Source organism: Phaenicophaeus curvirostris, chromosome 4, assembly GCF_032191515.1.
Source record: "Phaenicophaeus curvirostris isolate KB17595 chromosome 4, BPBGC_Pcur_1.0, whole genome shotgun sequence".
In the NCBI taxonomy this organism is placed as follows: Eukaryota; Metazoa; Chordata; class Aves; order Cuculiformes; family Cuculidae; genus Phaenicophaeus; species Phaenicophaeus curvirostris.
This window is the reverse complement of record NC_091395.1, coordinates 352,385-375,358: the sequence shown is the minus strand read 5'-3', so window position 1 is coordinate 375,358 and position 22,974 is coordinate 352,385. Positions and strand designations below refer to the sequence as shown.

The 22,974-nt window shown below is 43.9% G+C and overlaps 1 protein-coding gene across 1 annotated transcript in view; it reads right to left on the bottom strand.

Moving 5' to 3' along the window:
- ANTXR2 (ANTXR cell adhesion molecule 2) overlaps positions 1 to 22,974 on the bottom strand; it is a 104,405-nt gene that overhangs the window by 59,326 nt on the left and 22,105 nt on the right. The window contains exons 8-10 of the mRNA XM_069854982.1: positions 17,878 to 17,938; positions 16,702 to 16,797; positions 12,680 to 12,749 (exon numbers count right to left, since the gene is read on the bottom strand). Of these exons, the coding sequence (XP_069711083.1) occupies positions 12,680 to 12,749; positions 16,702 to 16,797; positions 17,878 to 17,938 (227 nt within the window). The remainder of the gene's footprint in view (positions 1 to 12,679; positions 12,750 to 16,701; positions 16,798 to 17,877; positions 17,939 to 22,974) is intronic.

Here is a 22,974-nt window from a genome sequence, read left to right as displayed (position 1 = left end):
TATTGTTACGGACGAGGAGCGTGGCCCAGTACCATATGTCACCACAGCCCTGGTCTAAAGCATTTCATACTCTGTGAAATACAGCTGACATTTCAATCCACAGTAACCTATTTGCAAAGTATTCATTTGCTCCTTACTTTATGAGTCCCCAATAAAAGGCTGCCATTTTATGACCCATTAAAAAAGATGAAAAAATTAAATAAAATTGTGAAAGACATTTGCTGGAAGTAATAAATAATTTACCTCCAATTTTCACACACTGAAAATTAAACTGGCAACTGCTCAAAAAGTTATTAAAATTACGGTTACAAAGGTATTTCGGTATCAAGCACCAGTATTAAAATAACTAAAATCCTGTACATAGTAGGAAGGAAAAAAATACATCTATGTATTTAAAGGATGCTTTCTAAAAATCTACCTCCATGAATTACTATACAGCTTTATGGCACAGTTAATATTGGTACGTGTATGTGTTCTGAATAGATCTACACATATACATGGGTTGTGAGAATGTGTGTTGTCACAGGTGTCACACAGCCATTGCCCGCGGGCTGACTGCAGTGTGAGTTTCTGCATGCCTACTGCTTTACTCCCGTGATATTTCCCATCTCCTGCCTAAGAATCTGGCAGCACAAAGGGGTGACACCTGAAGGAGGGGGAAACTGAAACTCCTGGTGACCAACAGCATGTTCTTGTTTCTAGCACCATTCACAGCTGGAGGAAATAAAAATTGGCATTTGGTGCAAGCACTCCGTGTTTTGGAGTCTGAAGGAACAGCCTCACTGCCAAACAATTCCAGCCTCACCTCCAAAGCCAGACTGGCATTTCTGCCATGCCATGCCTCAAATCTGAGAAGCAGGACATCGATTTCACTTGATCAACTTTAGTTGGAAATCTCTGGCCAGTATTTGCTGGGGATACAACAAATGGGGACCCACACATTGCCACCATCCACAGCACCGAATGACCTTTCTCCTGGGTTACCGAACACTCCAGGAGTAACACGTCTGACTGCGTCTGAGGATGCAGTCCTGCAGCAGAGAGAGGTGATGCAAAGCCACCAAAGAAAGTCTTTTGAGCCCCTGCTTGTATTTAATAATTTTTCCTGAGGACAGCAAGACCTGCACTGTGCAAATCATCAGTCTTTTGGTAAAGAATTGGTAAAAGCGCTTCCCCCTGCCCTGCGCATCTCGGTGTAACTTAGAACTGACATACATTCAAATTATAGTTCTCATGGGATCCCCTCCTGCCAGCAGGGCATCCCAAACATGGGTGTATGTAGCTCTAGCTTTTCCTAAGAAACAGACAGAAGTGCAGAGATACACAAGTATTTCACTGCTGGGAAGCGCTAGTGAATCCAAAAGAACTGGGAACCAGCATTGAATTAGCTCTGATCTCACGGAATCATGGGAACCTGCAGTAACAGGGTATGAAATGTCATTATTATGTTAAATTAGTCTATTAATTCAGCTCAGGATACTATGTCCACTGCATAATATTAAGCACTTAGTTCTGCTCATGCACTCAAGATCTTAATGCTCTGGGAACACTGCGTGCCCTATTGAGGAACGTGAAGGACTGCATTAGAAATTGCTGCTGATCTTAACATCAGATCCATATGTCTGAGGGGCCAGTTAGCCTATACAATTCATTGAGGATGTTTCCATCTGTGAATAGTTCCCATTATAACCTAATTGTGTCAAACTAAATGTATTTCTAAAATATTTTCAGAAGTTAATATTTATAGCAGACATTAAGGCTAATCTGGCCGTATTTCTGGTTTCCCCCCACCTGAGCTCATTTCTCTGGCGCTTGCAGAGGGTGGATGTTGTGCCACGTGAGTAACTAGTGACTGCAAACCCTAGTGTCTGTTATTTTTATTGGAACAAATGCTTGCACAGCAGGGATAAAAGCTGAAGTGCTGGTGCTGAAAATAATACTATGTCGGTGGTTTGGCCAAGAAGGAATAAGTCCAGGTGGGAGTGGATCTCACTCAGGTTAACTCCCTTTGCCTGGCGCTGCTAGGGAACAGCAGCTGTTTGCATTGAAGGATAATGTTAACATGGAATCTATGAGCTTAATTAGCCATGAGTACATCGATGATGGAGAAGTATTCCAGTCACCTGAGCATAGAGGCTCTGCAATGAGAGCAAGTGGAAATCATCTGATCTGAGATGGGCAGCAGGAAGTCAAAAGTCAGAACTGCTGTGTTAGAACTGCTTAGTTACTGCTCACTACGAAGATGGAATGGCTGAAGGAAGCCCAGCATTTGTCCTGGTGGTGGATGCTTCCAAAGGTACAGTTGCAGAGCTGGTTACGGAGAGAGATCCACTCATGTGGGCTTACTGGGCTCTTGCCTTTTTAGATGAGTAACTGGTACTATCAGAAATTTCAAGTCTCTTAGTCAACAGCTGCCTCTTACCTGAGAAACCCAACTGAATCCTACTTTAACTGCTCCCCTTCTCTTTGGACAAGGTGTCCTCCAAGCCGTACATAGCTGCAATGTACTTCATAGACGGAGGAGGAGCCTTTGAAAATGGGTCCTCAAACCAACACTTGAGTTTCTAAACAAGTGGCTAAAAGTGCTCATCGCATGCATTGCCCCTAAAGTTAACAAGTAATACAGTTCTGTGGCCAAATTATTCTCTTGCCTTAGTAGTTACAAAAGCTGTGATAAGGCTGTTTAGTTAATTATGCCACAAAAAGAAGGTAAATGTAACTTCTTAATTGGAAAGAGAACAGAAAATGCTCAACGCGCCTGTGAAGTACCAATTCTTTCATAGATGACCCCAAAAGATACACAAGGTGAATCTGCAGCTGGTGTACGATTTCCCTCCTTTGGCATTTATGCAGCACGTTGCCCTAAACTTTACCTTTCTCAGCCAAGTTTTGTCAACAAGTGACAAAACAAAACCCATAATAGTAATTCCCACCATGGCCATAGGAAACAACAGTAGTTATCTCCTTCGCCTGGATTTTGGCTATGCATTTCCATGTTACAAGGAAACTCAAGTTACATACAACTTCCCAATATTTCTTAAGGCAGGCAAGCAAACCCTTCTACTCAAATTAATGAACTTGACAAAGTTATGGGCTTGTCGAATAAACAGATGATCTCATATGGTTATCTACACACTGTGGGAATTGCAGGGGGTGTATTTGAGCGTGTGGCTTATGTGGAAGTTACACCTAGGGGGACTTGGGGAGAGCATCATTAGAGAGGTTTAGACTTATTTTGTAATAACATGTTTTGAGTTTCTTAGTTGGTCTGTTTTGTGTTTTCCTTCCATCTGGTAAGAGGAATGCAGAAAGACAAAGGCTAATTTTAACTGACGATTGTTACTGAGTTACTAAATCATACAGTGCAGAAAGGTCGCGATGTAGGATGAGCACAGCATTGATTTTTAGTTCTGAAATGTGTGCGTTGTAGGCAGTGTGACTGTTGGATGGGATCTGTGTGAGAGAGGTTTGATGGTGGCTGTGGTGGTCTGTTATGCCAACACTGAGCTAATACGATGTGAAAATCGGTGCTGTGTTAGGTCTGAGTACTCGCTTACTGCCTGTTTGGTTTGGTTTTTAATGCTCGCAGCAATAGAGGAAGTATGACTGTGTAATCCGAACAATAAGTTAATGACACTTTTTGTGTGGGAATGTAAATCTGGTTACCATTCGCGCCCAGCCCCCACTTGCACGCGTTTCCAAAGGCACTCAATATGCCTCCTCCGAGAGAACTAATGATGCTTTATCAGCTCGCTCGCTATTTAGTTATTTATTTCATATTTGCTTGAAGAATTGGGCCAATGTTTTTGAAAGCACATTTAACTATACCATATGCCTACTTAAATCATCCCTATCAAACAAGTTGTAGGATGACGCTCCGGTTCATTCTGTTCTGTTTTCCCTTCCTTCACAATGTGTTTGTGTATATTTATCCAATTTGTTCTGTTCCTCTTGCCAAATTGCAGGTTTGAGATCTTGGCTAGGCAGGGGCAGCTGCACTATTGTTGCTGCTGTACAAAACAAAGGTCACAGACTGCGCCTGTCTCCTACAACTAATGGCAGCTGCGTGTTAACCAGTGTGGTACAGGCGAAGAGCAAGTGGGTTCACGGGCACACAGGAGTAGGAGTAAATCTTTCTTGCTAAAGGGCAAGGCAAGAACTCAACTCTTATCTTTAAGAAGTAATTTTTGTGCAAATTAGTCTCTTGTAAAATATTCTGCTATTTAATTTATTGATGAAATTTCTCCCTCTGTCAGGAAAAAAAAAAAAAATTACTTTAAACAGCCCCACTGCAAAAAGCCAAAATCTGAACAACAGAATGGCAGCTGAGTTGGAAGGAATGATCTCTCTTGCATGTAACTAATCTCAGTTTATTTCGCATTTGAGATTGGTCAGGATTATCAGCTGTTCCAGCCCAGGAGGCTGCTGAGCACAGATGCAGTAGGCACCCACAAGGTGACATTTCCCTCTAAAGGTTGTTTCCTAACCTAGCCCGGCAACTCAGACTAACGCAACAGCAGGGCAGTCTTGTTGCAAGTGTCCTTTGTTTGCTAAGAGAGATCAATCTGCAAGGCTAGTGAATTCAGAACTATCTGCCCTGTGGGTGGCCTGATACATTATTCCTTATTCTGCTGCTTTTCAGAGCAGAAGCCAGGAGTCCAAAGTTATTTGAAAAGGCGATTCTTAGAGGTGCACATAGCTTTAGAAAAACCTAAGAAGAGGGGCTGCAATAGCTGGAGCAGACTAACGAGATGAGGCGCATGTCCACAGACGCAGCTCTGAGACTGTACAGCTGCCTTTGAGGCCGGCTGTCGACGGCTACTTCACCAGTGCACTGTTAATTATTTAAGAGAGCACTGGGGAAGCTACCATCACATCTGTCACCCGTGCACAGGCAGAACCTTCACTCATTGCAGGACCAGATGTGTTTATTTGAAACATGTACTAACTAGCTACTTAATGGGTTAGAATTATTAGCTGGAAGTTAATTAGGCAAATATATTCAGTATCAGTCACTTTACAAAGCATCGCTTCTTTAATACTTCTTTAAGTTCTTTAGAGCCATGATCAACCATGGGGAAAAAGGAGGGGAAAAGTAAAGATGCCATAAAAAAGCTGCAGTGAAAAACAGACTTGGGAAATCTGATCACCAGTGAGAAGGGCAGTGGTGGAAGCAACTGCCTTAAGGATGTACCTCTTCATACTGCGAGTGTACTTGCACTTGAGAGGAAGCAGGGAGGCATCTTGAAGGACCTACAGATGCTGGAGAAAAGAGACTGTACAGTGGAAAAAGTTTTTCCTTAGGACAGTCAAGTCATACTTGGAAAAGGATGGCTTCCCTGCTTCTGCATATATTGGACACATCCCTCAAGATGCCAGTGTTTGCATGGCATTCTGCCTGCGTAATGAACTCCAACACTGCTGGCCCATGGCACTCCCTCCTGTTCCCCAAGAGATGAAATTCAAAAGTAACTCTTAAGTTTCTAGCTTCCAGGTTAATGTCACCAGGATCAGTGGATGGAGCATAGGCACAACTTGCTCTGCCTCTGGGATAGCCAGGGCTGAGGAATAGTCAGGACCCTTTGTTTGAAGTCTGCCATGACAACCATTTTGTAGAACACCTTTTTGTGGAACTCATTGGAGAGCAGCTGTCTAAGAAGCCAAATGAGGCCATTTGCAGGATGGAGCCCACAATACATTCATCTTCACTGTGTCTGGTTGCTTTCATGTGTCCCTGCTCTTCTGCTTAAATCTGGTGCTGGTATTAATAAAGATGACACTTTGGAACCAGAAGGCAAGGCTCGGGGTACCACTGCTCCACTGTCATAGAAGCATTTTTCACTCAAAGCATCTAGAATTAATATAAAGCACATGCTTCCTCTTTGTTTGGAGAAACTGCTTCCCAGGCAGGCAGAAACTGAGGGCAAGAGTGCCAGGGACATGCAGGATGTGAACCGCTAGGCTTGCAGCGAGTTCAAGGCTTTGCCTGCATAGCTGCTTGAATGAGTTCAGGGCCCCAAAGCAGTGAGCAGGAACTTCTCAGTGTGTCCTGTAAACTGCAGTGAATATTTTAGAGACTCACACAGTACTGTTCTCCTTTCAAACTGATTTCACATTGTCAGAAACGTGTAGGAAGAAGTGCAGTGGCTTCACAGGTCTGCTTCTCCAGTCGCACAGAGGTACAGGCACTTCCCCAAGACAGAACCTTGGCTCCCCTTAAGCCCCTGTTGAGAGATGCTCTCAAAGCCACATTGAACTTCAAGCTTGTGGTTAATTCTCGTCCTCAGTCCCACGTGTGATCAACAGCAAAAAGTGCAGTAGCTAATTCTGTGCCAAATCTGTACCTCAGAGATTAAGATCATAGTACCAAAGCTTTGGCCAGGCAGAGGAAACTCTTGCCTGCATTCAGGCTATCACAGGCTTAAAAAAATAAATTAAAAAAAAAAAAAGTTGAGCTTGTTTTGGCATTACTTCCAAATCTGGAAGTGCCACGTAAAATAATCCCTCATCCTTTTATTCCAGGGGGCTCTAAGTTTAAAGACAGGATCAGGAGGAAATCAGTGATAAACCAGAAACAAAAAAAATACTGTAACCTAACGACCCAAGAAGTGATGGTGCAGAAACCACAGAATGCTGCTCTGTTTCTGAATTCCCTCTGAGGTGCCGTCCCATTCACAACAGAGTGCAGAGCAAGCGAAGCAGCTGCTGTCAACAGGCAGAACAAAGCCTGGAATGGCACAGGCGCCTCCTGTGAGAAATCCAATTAACAGCCAGAGCAAAGCCTGCCTCAGACTAGTGTTTGCAGCTCCCACATGCAAAGCAACGTCCCTAGTCGGAGACATCATTTCCCGCTGTCATCTTTCTAGGGAAAAAGTTTTTTCTTACAGTTTGAAGAGTCTGGGCTATTTATTCTTTCAGTGAATTTGGACTTCACTAAGACTTGCTCCATGAGGTTAGTTTTTCCTTCAGCAACTCCTTATTGGAATGTCTGGATAGGAAGGACATTTAAAGTTACCACTAAACTTGTGAACTTGTATGAGGTCGTGGCAACAGCACTCTTAAGGTTACATAAACCCCCGATGATGGCTAACAGATTCACATGCGTTAAGCGCTTTGTTTCAAGAGAACCACAGGCTGGAGGCAAAGCTGAGGTCAGCTACTTTGAAACTGGAGGCAACTAAGAATGTGAGGATAGAAGCGTAGTAATTTTCCTTCCTACCACACAAAAAATAAATCCTTTTTAATCTTTGCTTTTTAAGTGCCACCAGCTGTTCCTGCTGGACAGGACGTAGGAGGGGATATATAAGAGCTGAAGCTAACATGATTGGAATAGAGGGTAAATGAGGTCATTAGAAACCAGCAGTGCAGGCTGTACCACCTCTGCATGCAAGCAGATAGTGTAAATTCAAGGTAATGGTGAGCAAGGTTTCCCTTGCAGCTGGGCTCACATTTCGATTTGTCTCTTTGGCTTTGTTATTCCTTAAGCTTATAAGCCCAGGGAAAAGGATGCTGCCCATTCCTGTCCTAGGGCAGGCCTTGGATCAGTGGAGTCAAGTGGCACTCACTGCAGGGCTGTCGAAGTGTCACTCAGCCTCGAGATGGAATACGTGAGATGCTTACGTGAAAGTCATGATCCCACTTAACCTGATGTTTGCCCTTCTGCTGCTGTTGTGAACCACATAACCAGCTTCCTGTATGTGTGCTCAGACAGAATTGGTCCATATGTTTCAAGATATGAGAAGCTTGTATCTTGTATTAGGGTGAATTGTTTTAGGGGTGAATCTTAGAGCAAATGCTGAATTCAAGTGCAGGATGCATAAAGTCAGAAGCTGGCCAGCAACGCTGCAGCTGCATTAAAAAATAAACTTCTGTAGCTGTTGGAACAAGTGGTGTCCCCAGGGCTCAGTGCTGGGTCCAGCCTTGTTCAATGTCTTTATCAGTGACATGGATGAAGGCATCGAGTGCACCCTTAGCAAGTTTGCAGATGACACTAAGCTGGGTGGAAGTGTTGATCTGCTGGAGGGTAGGGAGGCTCCAAAGGGATCTGAACAGGCTGGACCGCTGGGCTGAGTCCAATGGCATGAGGTTTAACAAGGCCAAATGCCGGGTCCTGCACTTGGGGCACAACAACCCTATGCAGTGCTACAGACTAGGAGAAGTCTGTCTAGAAAGCTGCCTGGAGGAGAGGGACCTGGGGGTGTTGGTTGACAGCAACTGAACATGAGCCAGCAGTGTGCCCAGGTGGCCAAGAAGGCCAATGGCATCTTGGCTTGGATCAGAAACGGCGTGACCAGCAGGTCCAGGGGGGTTTTCACAGAAAGGGTCATTGGGCACTGGAACAGGCTGCCCAGGGAGGTGGTTGAGTCACCTTCCCTGGAGGTGTTTAAGGGATGGGTGGATGAGGTGCTGAGGGACATAGTTTAGTGTTTGATAGGAATGGTTGGACCCACCGATGACCTGGTGAGTCTCTTCCAACCTGGTTATTCTATGATTCTATGAACTATTTTAAGAACACTGATGATATCTCAGCCGAATGGTTCATTTTGAATAATTCAGCACCTAGCCCAGACGCAGCCTTTTCATATGTTGTTTGTATGAGTATCTGTGCAAGGTCAAACTGGATTTTTTCAATAGGCATCAGCAAATCCAGTGTCTTGTACTGCACCACTCCAGTGAGAATCTGGAGTTCAAACTGACTTGGTTAAGTAGTAGGCCCGGAAATATTCCCTACAAACATTTCAGTAAAATACTGTAATGTTGTGCTAATTTGTACTGATTATTATCATCCATTCATCAAATAAAATGTTATTTGCAAACATTCTGGGAGGTAGAGAAACTTAGGGTGGTGTTTCTATTGAGGGCAGAGGGGATTTTACCTCTGGCTTTGGGGAACAGAACCCACCTGTTTGTGAAGTCACAGATATATTTTCTGAATGCGTACTGAAAGAACTTCAAGCAAAATGAATAGAAGAAAAGCAAAGGTAGCACAGGAACATACTTATAAAAATAAACCAGTTTTTCCTCTACTGGTCTTCCAAAGAGACAGGGGCTCTGTTTTCTTTCTGAAGTGTTACACTATGACTACAGAAACATCTAAAGTAGCAGAGAGCTCAAAAACTTCCTGATTTGGTTTGATACCACTGAGCTGTGGCAGGACAGCATATTAAAGCCTGAGCTACAAAGCGGAACCAATTTTCTCAAATATTCTGCAAGACTGAAAAATACATGGCTTTTAAATGGTCGGTGCAGTAGAATCTGAGTCCTTTTTAGTAAACCAGCTTAGCTGTAATGTTACCCTTGCCCTCGCAGCATCTAAGTTACTTCTCAGAGTACGTGAAGCAAAGCAAAATCAACTGGGTTTGGCTCCTCATCTCATACTTTCGGAGTGTACAGCGTAGCTCTCCTGTCTGGATTATTTCATTGCGTTCTATGTTTTTGTGTATTGTGTAGGTTGCTCATGTAGAAATCCCAAGTAATTTTCATCTGTTGGCTAATTGGGAGTCTTTTAAAATGGGCTGGTTTTATAAGCAGGCCAAGTAATTTTACGTTGTAGAAGTGTCACGTCAGGAAGGTATTTAAATGGCACAGGCAGCACAGTCATGTTGTCATATAACCTAAGGATTCCACATCCACAACCTGCTGTGAAAAAGCAGGCTTTGAAAAGAATGCTGGGTTAAATCTACAGCTGGCATCTTGGAAGCTCCTAACTAAATGCAGTCAGCAGCTGGAAAGAAAGCAGAAATACACCATGGCATGTGCAGGGGTTTGCCAACCCAGCACAGGGGGTGCTTTGGCATTCTATCTGTTCCACTTGGGTTTCTAGTGGCTTACATGTGAAAACTGCAAATTCATCCGTCAACAAGAAGTGTCTCCAATTAGAAAAATATAGCAAAACCGGTTAAGTGAGTCTTTACTGTACAAAGCTGCAGGTTTAAAAGTCACAAAGCTAACTTCGTCTGTCTGTGCTGCTCCTAATTTCACCAAAAAGAGCACTAGAAAAAGAGCAGACTGGTTGTTGCTGCATTAGTGACTAATATTAGCTCCACTACATGAGGAATTACTGGGAGTTATCCAGCACTAGTCTGAGCTATGCCAGTGGGAGTCAGGAGTTCAAGTATGTACAGATCTTTCAGAGCTGTCAGTCTCCTACACAGCAAATTGTTCATCTCTGGGCCAAAGCTGTAATGCTTCAACATCAGGTTATGCAAGTACCTTGCATGTAGTGACTTTGAACCTACAGAACCGCACGTGTTGTTAGTGTATGTCTTCTTGCAACCACTGCAGAGAAATGTGCCTTAATTAGGTGCCCACTCTACACTGCAATGACAGCATGGTGAGCTCCTGATAACGCTTCACAGGCCAACCTGGCTCTGCACAGATTAAATAAAACACAGTATGTTCATCAAACTTCCACTGTGCTTTAACTGATCTAAGTATTCCATGCCTTTTGTGTTCACTTAGCAGGATAGGCTGTTTACACGCTCTCAGACTAACAGTGTCTGGAAAAGCATTTACAGCTTGATGTCTTGGGGGTCCTTAATACTGGGGGTCTCAAGAGCTGCTGTTAAGTGGTAAGGTAAGTGGGACGGAACATGAGCCAGCAGTGGCCCAGGTGGCCAAGAAGGCCAATGGCATCTTGGCTTGGATCAGAAACGGTGTGACCAGCAGGGCCAGGGAGGTTATTCTCCCTCTGGACTCGGCACTGGTGAGACCGCTCCTCGAGTCCTGTGTTCAGTTCTGGGCCCCTCACCACAAGAAGGATGTTGAGGCTCTGGAGAGAGTCCAGAGAAGAGCAACAAAGCTGGTGAAGGGGCTGGAGAACAGGCCTTATGAGGAGCAGCTGAGAGAGCTGGGGGTGTTTAGCCTGGAGAAGAGGAGGCTGAGGGGAGACCTCATTGCTCTCTACAACTACCTGAAAGGAGGTTGTGGAGAGGAGGGTGCTGGCCTCTTCTCCCAAGTGACAGGGGACAGGACAAGAGGGAATGACCTCAAGCTTTGCCAGGGGAGGTTTAGGCTGGACATTAGGAAAAAATTCTTCACAGAAAGGGTGATTGGGCCCTGGAACAGGCTGCCCAGGGAGGTGGTTGATTCACCTTCCCTGGAGGTGTTTAAGGCACGGGTGGACGAGGTGCTGAGGGGCATGGTTTAGTGTTTGTTAGGAATGGTTGGACTCGGTGATCCGGTGGGTGTCTTCCAACCTGGTTATGATTCTATGATTCTATGATAAGGTAGCTCCACTGAAGTACTTGCTGTGGAGAGGAGACATTGTTCTGGTGGTGGAATTGTCCTCTTTGAGCTAATACAGCAGTTTGTCATAGCTGTTGCGTACAACTGGCACACAACCACAGGCAGCCTCGCTCACTAAACGGTGTGACTGCACCATTTGCTATAAAGGCACATAGGTCTAGCAAACTCCTGCTGCACAGAGGACAAAATCAGCATTTCACAGGCTGTGTAAAAGGCAACTGGAGTATCAAGGAAACCAAACAGCATTACAAACCCGCCCCTTCCTCTGCTCCCCACGTAACTCTCCTCTGTGTTTGTTTTCCCTGCACTACCACACACCAGCGCTCGCTCCCCAGAGGGAGCTTTGGCCATGAGGCAGCTCCTGCACTGATCCACTACCTTTCTTGATCCACTGCCTTTCTTGTGTTTGGGGTTTGGCTATCAGTCTTACAGTGCAACTGAGGTGGTCGATTGTCACTTAACTCTGAAAATTAACTACTGAAAATCATCTCTGTGATCTCAAATATCTATTTGACATCTATTCGATGATCTCAAAGATCTTTTCCAACCAAACGATTCTATGATATGCTTAGTTCTTTAAACGGCTAAGAATTGCCACAGCACAATGACCACGCAGAGCTGTGACACTGCTGTGCTTCCTACTGGATTAATGTTAGCCTCATCCCAAATAACTCTGAGAAGAACTCCTTGGAAAACAGGGAGAAAGTCAGCAGCCTGACAGCATTTGCCCTCTTACAGGGCCTAGATCTGACATGCAGTTTCCTGACTTCTGATTAGCTTAGAATTCCACAAATGTGAACTGTGAAGTCAAAGTGATTTGAAAAGCCTAGGGCATGTCTGAATTTGAGAGGAGGAGGAGAAGGATTAGTTCTCACAGGGCCAGAAGTAATGTGCAGCCATGGCCAGTGACACTTAGAATAAGGCTAGAGCTGCCGTTTGGCCGCAGTGCTGTTAGGAGGTTGCTGCCGCTGATAAATTAGTGCCTCATTTTATCACTACATGTGGAGCAGTGGTATGCATCTTGACATGTAATTTTAATAATAGCTTGTAAGTGTCAGTGATAATGTAATCTATTTAACAATGAGCCTAAAGATTATCCGGAAGAGAGCATATTACACCCTGTTAAAACGGCTAATCTGCGTAAAACTTAGGACAAGCCAGACCTTTTCAGTGTTTAATAAACTGGCTGAATATTCATTTTTGAGGCACTGTCCAAATTGGTTTGGTCACAGATGACTATTTAAAGCCCATTCCAAAGCTGGCAGATACACAAGGGAAATAACACAAGAATGGGGGAAAAAATGCAGCCACAAACCACCCCCTGTAAAACCAACAAAAGGCCACCTCCAGCCAAACCCCTGCATCATTAACATCAGCAACAATGGGTCCAGTTCTAGCAAAACATAGGATGACATTTGTTTCAAGTACTTACTGGCCGCTTTTGTACAGGATTGGTGCAGGGCAGAGCAAAAAATCAGATTCCACGGTCTTTGGCTTTTCATCTGAAAAAACAAATCATGTGAAATTAATAAGCTGTGCTGCTTAAATGAGAAGGTGATGCGCAAAGTCACTTCCCTTGTCACGGGATGCTGGTTACTGGCTGGAGCATGTCTGGAGCTTGCAAGTGAGGCAGGCCCAAGTTAGGGAATAGAACTGCTGCTTTTTTAAAGCTGAATCTTGAAGATACCGACTCAAAGCTGGCTTTGGATGCAAGTGTGACCCCCATGTTACACTGATTTTTTTTGATTTTTTTTTTTTTTTACTGAAGGCAGCTCATGCTCTAGCAGAGAGAGAACTTCCTAGAACTGAGGCCATTTTTGCCAAGAGTGAAAACATTATTAGGGGTTTCCCAATGTGTTGAAGATGGTGGTTTGTTTCTAATTAGTTCCAGCCCTGTGCATTGCATTCAAGGACTGTTTAGTTGGTTGTGATTGCAGTGTCTCTCATGCTTTTCAGTCTCTACCTGTCTGCAAGTCTCTTAAGCTTCTAAAGTGTCTTTGTAGAGCCCTGTGTCCAGCAGAGCACTTCTTTTCTGCAGTTGTAAAAGTAAAGAAGGGAGCTCCTCTATACCTCATGCATTTGGTAAGCTGGGAAAAATTCTGCTCCAGAGTGCAGAACCACCCTCCCAAACATCCCCATGGCAGGACTGACGCTCCTGCAAGCACAGATTATTTCCCAGTTTAGGGGTGAGAGCAGATAAATGATCTGCCAGATAAACTTGGAGATGGCTCTGTCCTGCGTTTAGGCAACAGGCAGACATACAGGCAGTTTAGGGGCAGCTGAAGGAGGAGCTGTTAGTACAAATGAGCTTTACTTATGTGCTATAATCTGCACTGACTGCTTGGCCTAGATTTGGGGCTAGTTGTGAGGTGGGGAAGAGGGATTAGCACATTGCCATATGTTTTTGTCTTAATGGTATGTTTCATAGATTATTTTTCTATCCCACAGCTACATTTGGCAGGTTTCCTTTCTAGCATTTGGTAATGGTTCTTTGCAAATGCAAAAAGAGAAGCATGCCAAACGCATCTTTTAAAACCAGAAGAGCTGACAAAATAACGGTTTGCTCTGAGGCTGGGCCCAAAGAGGAGCCCGGGCTATCAGTAAGGGGAAATCTAACAGTGAAGTACACCCTCATGCACAAGCGTTCCATTATGCCATCAAATAGTGAGGTTTCTGCTGAGGGACTGCCAGTTTTATGTAGAGGAGAATGCAGTGGCACAGGAACAATTTTCCTTTAACTGTGACTATCTCCTTACTCCAGATACTATTCAAAGTGCTTTCCCTACCTTTATATCTATCCTAGCTCCACTGCTCCCTTTTAGGTTTCCTCCAAGACGAAAGCGCTTGGAGCCTGGCACAGAGCTGTAGAGAATGTGCTCGTTTGTCAAGGGAAGGATCACATTAGGTTTCCATGTTTCGCTCCTACAATGCTCCCTAAACACTTGCTGTTGTCCATTGCTGAAGACAAGAACCTGGGTGGGTTGCAGCAGGTCTCTGGCAAGACCCCATACAGCAGATTGTGTTTTCACACTGCAACGTATAATAAACACAGCACTATGCCATCCCCCTCCCTTCGCATGCTGTAGCGAACCCTCTCCTGAAGCCAAGGCGGGGGGGAAAAAAAGGCAGCCCGGAGATCTAGTTGGAAATTCTCACATCAGATGCTAGCAAATACTTGGGGGCTTCATCCTGTCTAAGTGCAGTTATCTCTACCGTGGCAGAGCAGACATACACGTGCCGAGCAGCTATAAAAGACTGAACAATTAACTGGAGAAACCAGAGTCAGAAAACATTTCAAAGGGTCACTTAAATAAGGTAACATGCCTTCAGGCATTCTTTGTGATGCTCATCTAGACTGTTAAAAGGCTTTCTAGGTAACCTACTCCAGGCCCAAGAAGTGTTTACAATGAGAACCATTCTCATCCCTCACCTAGATGTGCTGTGGAATTCGAGGGCCTCTTGTTGCCTCTTGTTTAATCTCAGTGGACTGGGAGAGCCTCAGCTCTTCCATTATTAAGTCCCCAGATGGACAGACCAGGGTGCAGAGAAGTGACATAGTAAACAACTCGGGAGCAAAGCAGGAACAGAACTGAAGAGTCCTGATGTCTTGCAAACCAGCAGCTTAAGACAAAATGTAAGGTTTATGGTTTAATTTAACTGATGTCTTGCTCCTTACCCAGACAGCATGAGATTCATGTTATTCACCCGAAACTAAACCAGCCTGTTTCCTCACTTCCCAGTGAGTGAGGTACACCACGATGATAAATGCATGGCTGCAGCAATCATTTTGCCATACTGCAAATTGTAGCTCCAGGAAGCTATTTTATGCAGTGCTTTTAAATAAGCAAGCTATAGTTTAACTTTGAAAACAAAGGTGACAACTGTAATTGAAACTCAAGGGAAACACATAGGCAGAACTTATTTACACAGGCAGTCTGTATCCAGAACTGCTTTGCCATGCTGTTATTCTTGCAAATTACTGCAAGTATATAACAGGCAGGAGAGATTGGTAGCCCATTCCAGTATTTATGATATCCAGAGTTAGGAGGAAAATGTGCTGGAAACACACGTCCAGATGGGTAGGAATTTATGGAAGGCTAATATAAAATTCAGACAGTAGGTAGGGAAAAAAAGAGTTGAGTTTTTTCTATAGGTCTGGGTTTGGTCATTTTCCAGTCTGGCTTGCTTCTAAGAGATGCTGCTTAGAGCCAGAAGGATGTACTTATACCAGCCATCCACTTCAGATTCTGGATGTAAATATGGTAGAGGTTTCCATTAAGTGCATTTTTTCCACCATCCTCTACCTTGTGTCACGTCAGGCACAATTCCAGCTTCCAGCATGACTTTTTATCTGCCCTGCTGCAAGTTCATGCACAGAGCAAGAGAAGACTAAGCCCCCAATATTCTGATGACAGTTAAATTCTCTGTGAGTGCGCTTCACCAGACAGCAAGAAGAAAACAGTCTGCTCTACGTTTCAATTACCTACGGAGCTTTTCTAACTCATGCTGCGTTCTACCTGGAAGAATTTCCCCAATGACACTCGTAGTTTGACAAAGGAATAACTAAGGATTGTAACACCCAGCTGGTGGTGATTACTAATAATAAAAACAACCAAACACACCTTCCGATGCCCCCTAAAAAAAACCCAGATAAAGCAACAAGGAACATGCCTGGAAAAGATGCCATAGTCACTGTGCTGGAAACAGAATTTGTTCCCACAGGTCAGGGAACCAGAGTCCAGCTAGGGATCTGGTTGGAGTGAAACCCACTCCTGGAGGAGGGTGTTGCCTGGGACACTGAGCTAATGAAGTATGGCAAGGTATGGGGACAAAACAGAACCGGCTGTGCTGACTCTGCCTTACTCTGTTGTTGCAGGAGCTCCAGGAAGAGAACTGACTGTGTCGTGGGGGAGCACCAACCCTGACACAAAGAGCACGCTAGCTCTACACCTGGTACACCAGACACAGCGGGCCGAGATGCTCCAGGAGAACCAAGTAAGTGCACCTCGGAAAACAAACAGGGAATCACGATGACAGCCTGTGTCTTGGCCTCGGTCTTCTTACAAGAAGGAGCTCTTGGTCAGTTACGCTTTGTGGTTGCGGTTTTTTGTTGGCAACCATCTGCCTGCTTGCCTGTCATTTGGAAGCCAGACAGCTCTCACCGTGTTTGGTCTCACAGCCAGAGGGGCTGCTCAGCACCCATCACAGTTTAGAGCTAATGGCAACTAGTAGCAAATTCAAACCACCAAGCAAGATCACAGAATCACTAGGTTGGAAAAGACCTCCAGGATCATCGAGTCCAATTTGCATCCTCTTACTCGTCCTCAGGGCTTTCCTGTTTTCTTCCTCTTTGGTATTTCTCTCTTTTGGTTATTTTAAATGAGGTAATGAGAAGCAAAATAATTCACTTATTAGGAAGTATAAAGGCAAATAATCTCAAACTTGAATACTTACCAATCATAGTTCCGTTCACTTGATAGGTACAAGTAATACCATCGGTCTTCCCACCAAGGGTTAAGCCACTTCCTCGAAGAACAACTTGAAACTCCTCTGGAGGAAAAAGCAAAAACCCCCAATCATCAATCCTTAGCGCATTTACAATACATTAGACAAGGAGAACATCAATATAGTCTGCAGTAAATGATACACAGCACAGGAATGCTTCCAACTTACTTGGGTCTTCTTTTTAATTGACCCCGATCATCCTTAAGTTAGGTCACTATAGGGAAAACAGATCTGTCCTAAATCTTTATCAGTGAGGCAGCCCTATTAAAATGGAATTTGATCCTGACTGTCAGCAGGATCTGGGGTTCAGATGCACCCTGAGAAACAGCTTCTCGATGAATACTCTGATAAATGAGAAACCTGGGTCTCAATACAAGACTCCCAAAATCTGGATCAGGCTCACCTAAAGTGCCGGATGAATAAAACATTTCTCCTTAATACAGTTTCTCTGGAAGTTGCATAAGGACCACGCTATTTCTGAGTTGTGCAGAGGAGGAGTGAAAACAGTTTGTTTACCGAGGCCTCTGATTTCATTGAGATGATCTATGTTTTTACAGAAACATCAAAATAAGGAGATTTTGCAACTACCTTATTTTGATTCGTCTCTTAACTGTGTGTGGATTGTGAAACCCAGAAGACAAGCCCTCAAAATTTTGTGCAACTCTTCTACTTAATAGTTTTGTGCAGCTCACTACACAAAAATGCAGTAAACACTTTTCTGCTTACACTCCATGGCTTTGGGGCAGGGCACTAGAAAGAGTCTCACAAATTTATATAAACATACATTTTCAGGATTCCTGAAACTTAACTCTGACTTTAGGTAGAAGAGTATGCGAGCGTCACAAAATTCTGAATATGAGGGCAACTGCAGAGTGCAGCTAATGAGATAAATGGGTCTCACACTTTTACACGCGTTACACGCATGATGAAATTGGGCCCTGGAAGTTGGCTGCTCCAAGGAAAAACATGAGTCAACAGAGAAGGATCTGATCTTTCTTAAACTCTGTGTGGATTTTTTTAGTGGCGATGTTTTATGCTAGAGACCTGTGGGGTTTTCCTTTAGGTAAGACAGGGAAATCGCAGTCCAATAAGAACTAAGTATTATTGTACATTATAAGAACTTACCTCCCACACAGACACTGGATGGCTCCAAATATAAAATCTCTGTGCATGATTGCTTCAAAACCTATTGTAAATGAGGAAACTAGTCATAAATAGGTTTCAGGATGCTGTTTCAGTGAGAGATACTGTTTTAGAAGAAACACTTGTCCCTAGAAGATGGATATGCACAACTATAGGTTTGGTTTGCATAAGCCTGACATTGTAGGACATGGCCTTGACCATGTAAAACTCCTGCACAGTCAAGTCTCCTCAAAGTCTGCAAGACTTGGATTGGTTTGTTAAATCCAGAACAGTCATCAAAACATAGTGATGTCTGATCTGGGTCTTTAAATTTCTGCTCAGATCCCTAACCTAATTTTCCTTGAACCCTAATCCAAGCATTTAGGCCAAAAATTAGTCACAAGGAGCCTGATCCAAAACCTTATCTGATCCAAAACCTTATCCAATCCAAAGCGATCTTCCAGCACTCTGCAGGTCAAGCCAAGTGCACATTATTCTGAGTGCTGGCACCCTGCCCTCTGTAAAGCAGAACAGGAACATGTGGTGGTGTTGACTGTGCGGCCTTTTGTCAGATGGGCTTTTTAACTGCTCTACAAGTGGGCCTGCCTTGATTCTCCAACCAGTCACGGAATATTCTTTGAAAAGGCTAGGTCAAAACTATTTTCCCACAGGTGACTCGGAAGTGCAAGGGATGGAACATAAAGGAGTTACTTGACTCCTCTGACCAATCTGTATGTACACAGGTCTCAGACACTGCCCTTAGTTTCAGCCAAGTATCATTTCTCCATTTACAAATACATCAAGTGATCAAGTTATCCATGGCCACTCACACAGAAACTTAAATAGCACCCAGGTGCTGGTTACTGCAGATGACTTCATTTTTCCATTCAAAAATAGTGCATCTGGGATAGAACAGGTCAAGTTTGTCTGACTGTAACTAACTACTGCTGGAATCTAACCGTGAGACTGTGCTCTCCTCACATGGTGAGGATCCTGGTCCCACAGCAGAGTGCCCCCCTGCCCCACCCCAAGCTCATCATTGTCCAGGAGGGAGATGCAATACCACTGCCACATTGTGAATGCTCCTCTCAAAGCAGGTAACAGGATTTCTGCTGATTCAGGGAATGAGCTTTTTGAAGTTTGTAAGGTTAAACTTGCCCCATGATTTAACTTCCTTCCACCTTCACATTATAATGTGTGACTTTTCCCAATAGTTTTTAATTTTCCTCTCACTCAGAAAGCTTCCACTGTGTCTTTGTTTAGCTTTCCTAGTCTAAGTGGTATATTTTTAGAAGCTGTTCATATGTAGTACTACATGGAATCAATTCAGGTCCTTGTATTCTCATGCATAGTAGAAAGTCCTGCCACTGTCCCTTCGCTACCTCCATTCACCAAAACCTTCCCTGAGCTGGCCCAGCTATTAGTAAGCGCAACTCTGCCTTAATGCCCTTCTCCTTCCTTTATGTACACCTTTCCTTAACTCTGGTTTCTTTCTTTGCTAGCAATTCCTGTGCCTTCATATCCAGTCCCAGTAGAAATAATAACATTTTTATCATTGTCCTGACAAAAAGCATGCAGGGTCCCAAGAAAAAAGAATAGCCTGCCTCAATTAATGCTTCCACATCACCCATGTCCCCACAAACTGCTGCGCACAAGTGATATTTTTGCTGCTTCAAAACCTATTTATAAGCTGAAGTAGGACTTCAAGAAACAGATCTTGCAGGCACATCTGTTTGGATGAGGAGCAGCAATAGGGATCTTTGGAAAGAATGCAGCTGGAAGTTCAGTGAAAGGCAGCCTATTTATATGAGCTAAGCATCTCATCCTGCTTCCAAAAAAGGACTCAGCTTTTTGATTCCTCTTTCAGTGGAGAGAGAAGGGTTACATAGTTTATTGGGAGGGAGATTTTATGCCAAATAAAAAGCTTTATTCTTTCTGTATTTTATTCCTTTACTCTAAAGACATGTTCTGGGTTTTTTTTCCTAAGACAGATGAAAAGTCCCATTTAAATCGGTGAAACTGCAGGCTTGCTTCAGTGCAAAGTACAGATCTTGCAGCTGGCAGTATTGAGACCCACTCAATTTATTAATTTTTTTAGAGCAGCACTACATAGATGGGGAGAAAGCTTCCATCTCCTGTCCTGTCCCCATACCTATTTGGACATGCTTAACTCGCTTGGGATTTAAGAATAAACCTGGGGGGGGAACAGCTCCAGCTGAGATAAAATATAGCCTAGAGTAAGCCATCACTAGTCATGGAAAAAAGCTAATTTCAATGTAGGGTTCAGGACATAACTGAGTTCCCTCATGGCAGCATGGAATTCATATTTATACTTGTAATGTGCTGCTTTTGACATAGAGCAGGAAAATATTGGAGTTTAATACTATTCCTAGATATAACCAATTGTGTTGACGCTAATTTTTCATCATTTCAGTTATTGCTGTTCTCCACTCGGCTTGAGAAAGCTGTACTTCTCAGAAATTCTTAGTCCCTTTGCAGAGGTGGTGGTCCAAGACTGTCGTTTTCACACAAACAAAGCTTACCTTAGGTAAAAAGAAAGTGAAAATACTGAAATTTGGTTTTCTATGTTTAACTACTTGTTTTCCATCCTTTAAAAAGCTTCATGATAGCCCATGCATTAAAAAATAAAATAATGGTATAGAGGCCTATTTTGCCTCTAAAAATCCTTCCCTTCAGCACGATCAAGTAACCTTAAGAAGCAGAAATAAAAGAAACCTCGTACAGAATTTACTGGAACGAGGTGAAATTAAACTGTAAGTGCATAGATATCTCTTAGCTCAACCTTTTATAGCCTGAGTTCTTCTCGCTACTCCAAGCAACACTGAAACAATACAGGCGAAACTGAATTTTTCATCAGTTAGGTAAAAACCCACATTCTTCCAAAAGGTCAAATCCCATTAATTGTACCAAGCACCCTCAGTTTGAATGGTCTGGTGCACAAGGGATATGGTAGCTAGCATTTAGCTGTCACAATGCAAAGCCTGACAGTATTTTCACAGACAGCAATCACCACTTCTTCTTTCACTTCTGGGAGAAGAGAACATTTTTTTTCATCTAAAAGGATGTATAGAAACTCATGGCCTTTGTTTACCCTTCTCGCTCTGGCTCACACTCCTTTCTATGGCAACATACAAACCAAAGCATGCATATTTCACTTTCCTTCTCCCCACTACCTCTTTTAAACTTTAAACTGTCTTGCTGCGGGAACTGGGGCTGCAAAGTCAGCAACATCAAAATGAACTCTACAAAAGTCCATACTACGCTTCCTCTTTCCCAGTTCAGGACAATTGAAGTGAATTGTCTGTCATTGCAAATCCATTGTTTAGAAACCTACTGCCCCCAGAAAAACTGAAATCATCACTATATAAGGCCATCCTTGGATAGGATAGTTAAACGCTCTGCTGGCATAAAATAAACTCAAATAAGACTGTAAATGGCCTTAGTCTAACAGTGTGCAGGGAGAGATTTGGAGAGCCAACGTCATCTATTTTGTTTCCAGAGCTCCACACCAAATAGAGGGCTCTCTTCTCCCAGGCCTGCAAAGACTTTCCCTCTAGTCACCTCCCTGAGTGCTTGATGTCCCGGAACGAAACACTTCCCCACAAACCTCAATGTAGAACAGAGCTGGAACCTGTCAGCCTGTGTCCTATTGTCTGGCAGCTTCAACTGTGGAGGAAAGGGAGGGGTTCCTCCAGGTAAGAGCCAGACCTGCACTGTGTGCAGTTGGTTGCAGCTGGGAGCGCAGGGGCTCATCAGGGTGGAGAGGGTCTCCCCACAGCTGTGTGCTTGCCTGCTCAGCACTCCTGAGGAAGCACCTGTGGCTGCTGGGAAAGGGAAGGCAGCAGAGTTTTGCTCCTGAAGGCGGTCAGTCTTGTACTTACAGAAAAGACGACAGGAAATTCAGGCCCCAAACATCCTCTGGTTCAACAGGAGAGCAACAGATTGCTGAGGAAACCCTGTTCAGTAATTCCTCCATATACAGGATTTGTTACGTGGCTAACACGTTGCAGCAGCTTTGCTGCTAAAAAGTAATGTTGTTAGGCTGTTTTCTGTGAGCAGTTATTACCACAGCGCTCTCAGTAACAAGTGGCACGAACACAGCTCATGCTCAGCCCTGAAAACACAGCCTGCACAACTTTGGAGAGGGGGCGGGAGGCAGAGGAGCCTCTGAGGCTTTGAGTGAAACCACATCTTATGGCTGTACAGTTTCTGTGGCATTTCCCAGTGTGCAAGTTCTGAGAGCAGGAGTTACAAGAATAAAGGCATCTGGGATACTCCAAGAGCAAATTCATCCCTGAAGTAAACACACTGACATACGCTGGGATTCTACCTGGCCACACAAGCTTTCATTTTCTGAAAGGGCCGCTTGTCACTCAGCTGCTGCACTGCCCGGTTCTGTCCACGAGGCAGCTACCGCATTCCCTACCTGCAGCCGTAACTCTTGAGAATAGGAATGTTCTATTCAATACAGTGGGATGAGATCCTGGCTTACAGTTGAGGAAGTCCCTTGCTGGATCTAGGCTTTGCTGTCTCCTACAGAAAATTAGGTTCAGCTTCTTCCACACCAGTCCTGTGGGATCTGGCATGCACACAGCTTTCAGAGACTCTTTCCTTCAGGAGGTCAGTTCCTGAACCAGCTAACTTGCATTCAGATTTTCTCTCTTAAGTCCTACCTTGTACAACTGTCACCCATCTCCATCTCTTGAGCCATTTCAGAGGCTTACAAGCCACAGACAGTTTTGTGCTCAGTGCAAGTTTAGTCTTCCTCGGGTCCACTTACTTTATCAGTTTTTCAGTTTGGGACCACTTTTCACCTAGCAATTTTTTTTCTGAACCACTTCATAGCTAATCAGTACTTAAAACCCTTATCAGTCCTTATCAGTGGCATGGATTTCTACACTAGGAGATTCCTGAAGGCTCACATAAACTTCATTGCCTAATGTAATTAGGCAAGTGTTACAGAAATAGTGTCTATATCTGACCTGTAGGCGTCTGAATTGAAAACCAGCCATGTTTTGTTAGGTTTAAGCTACAGAAAGAATACAACTGTGCATATCATTCCACAAGCATAAAAAAGGC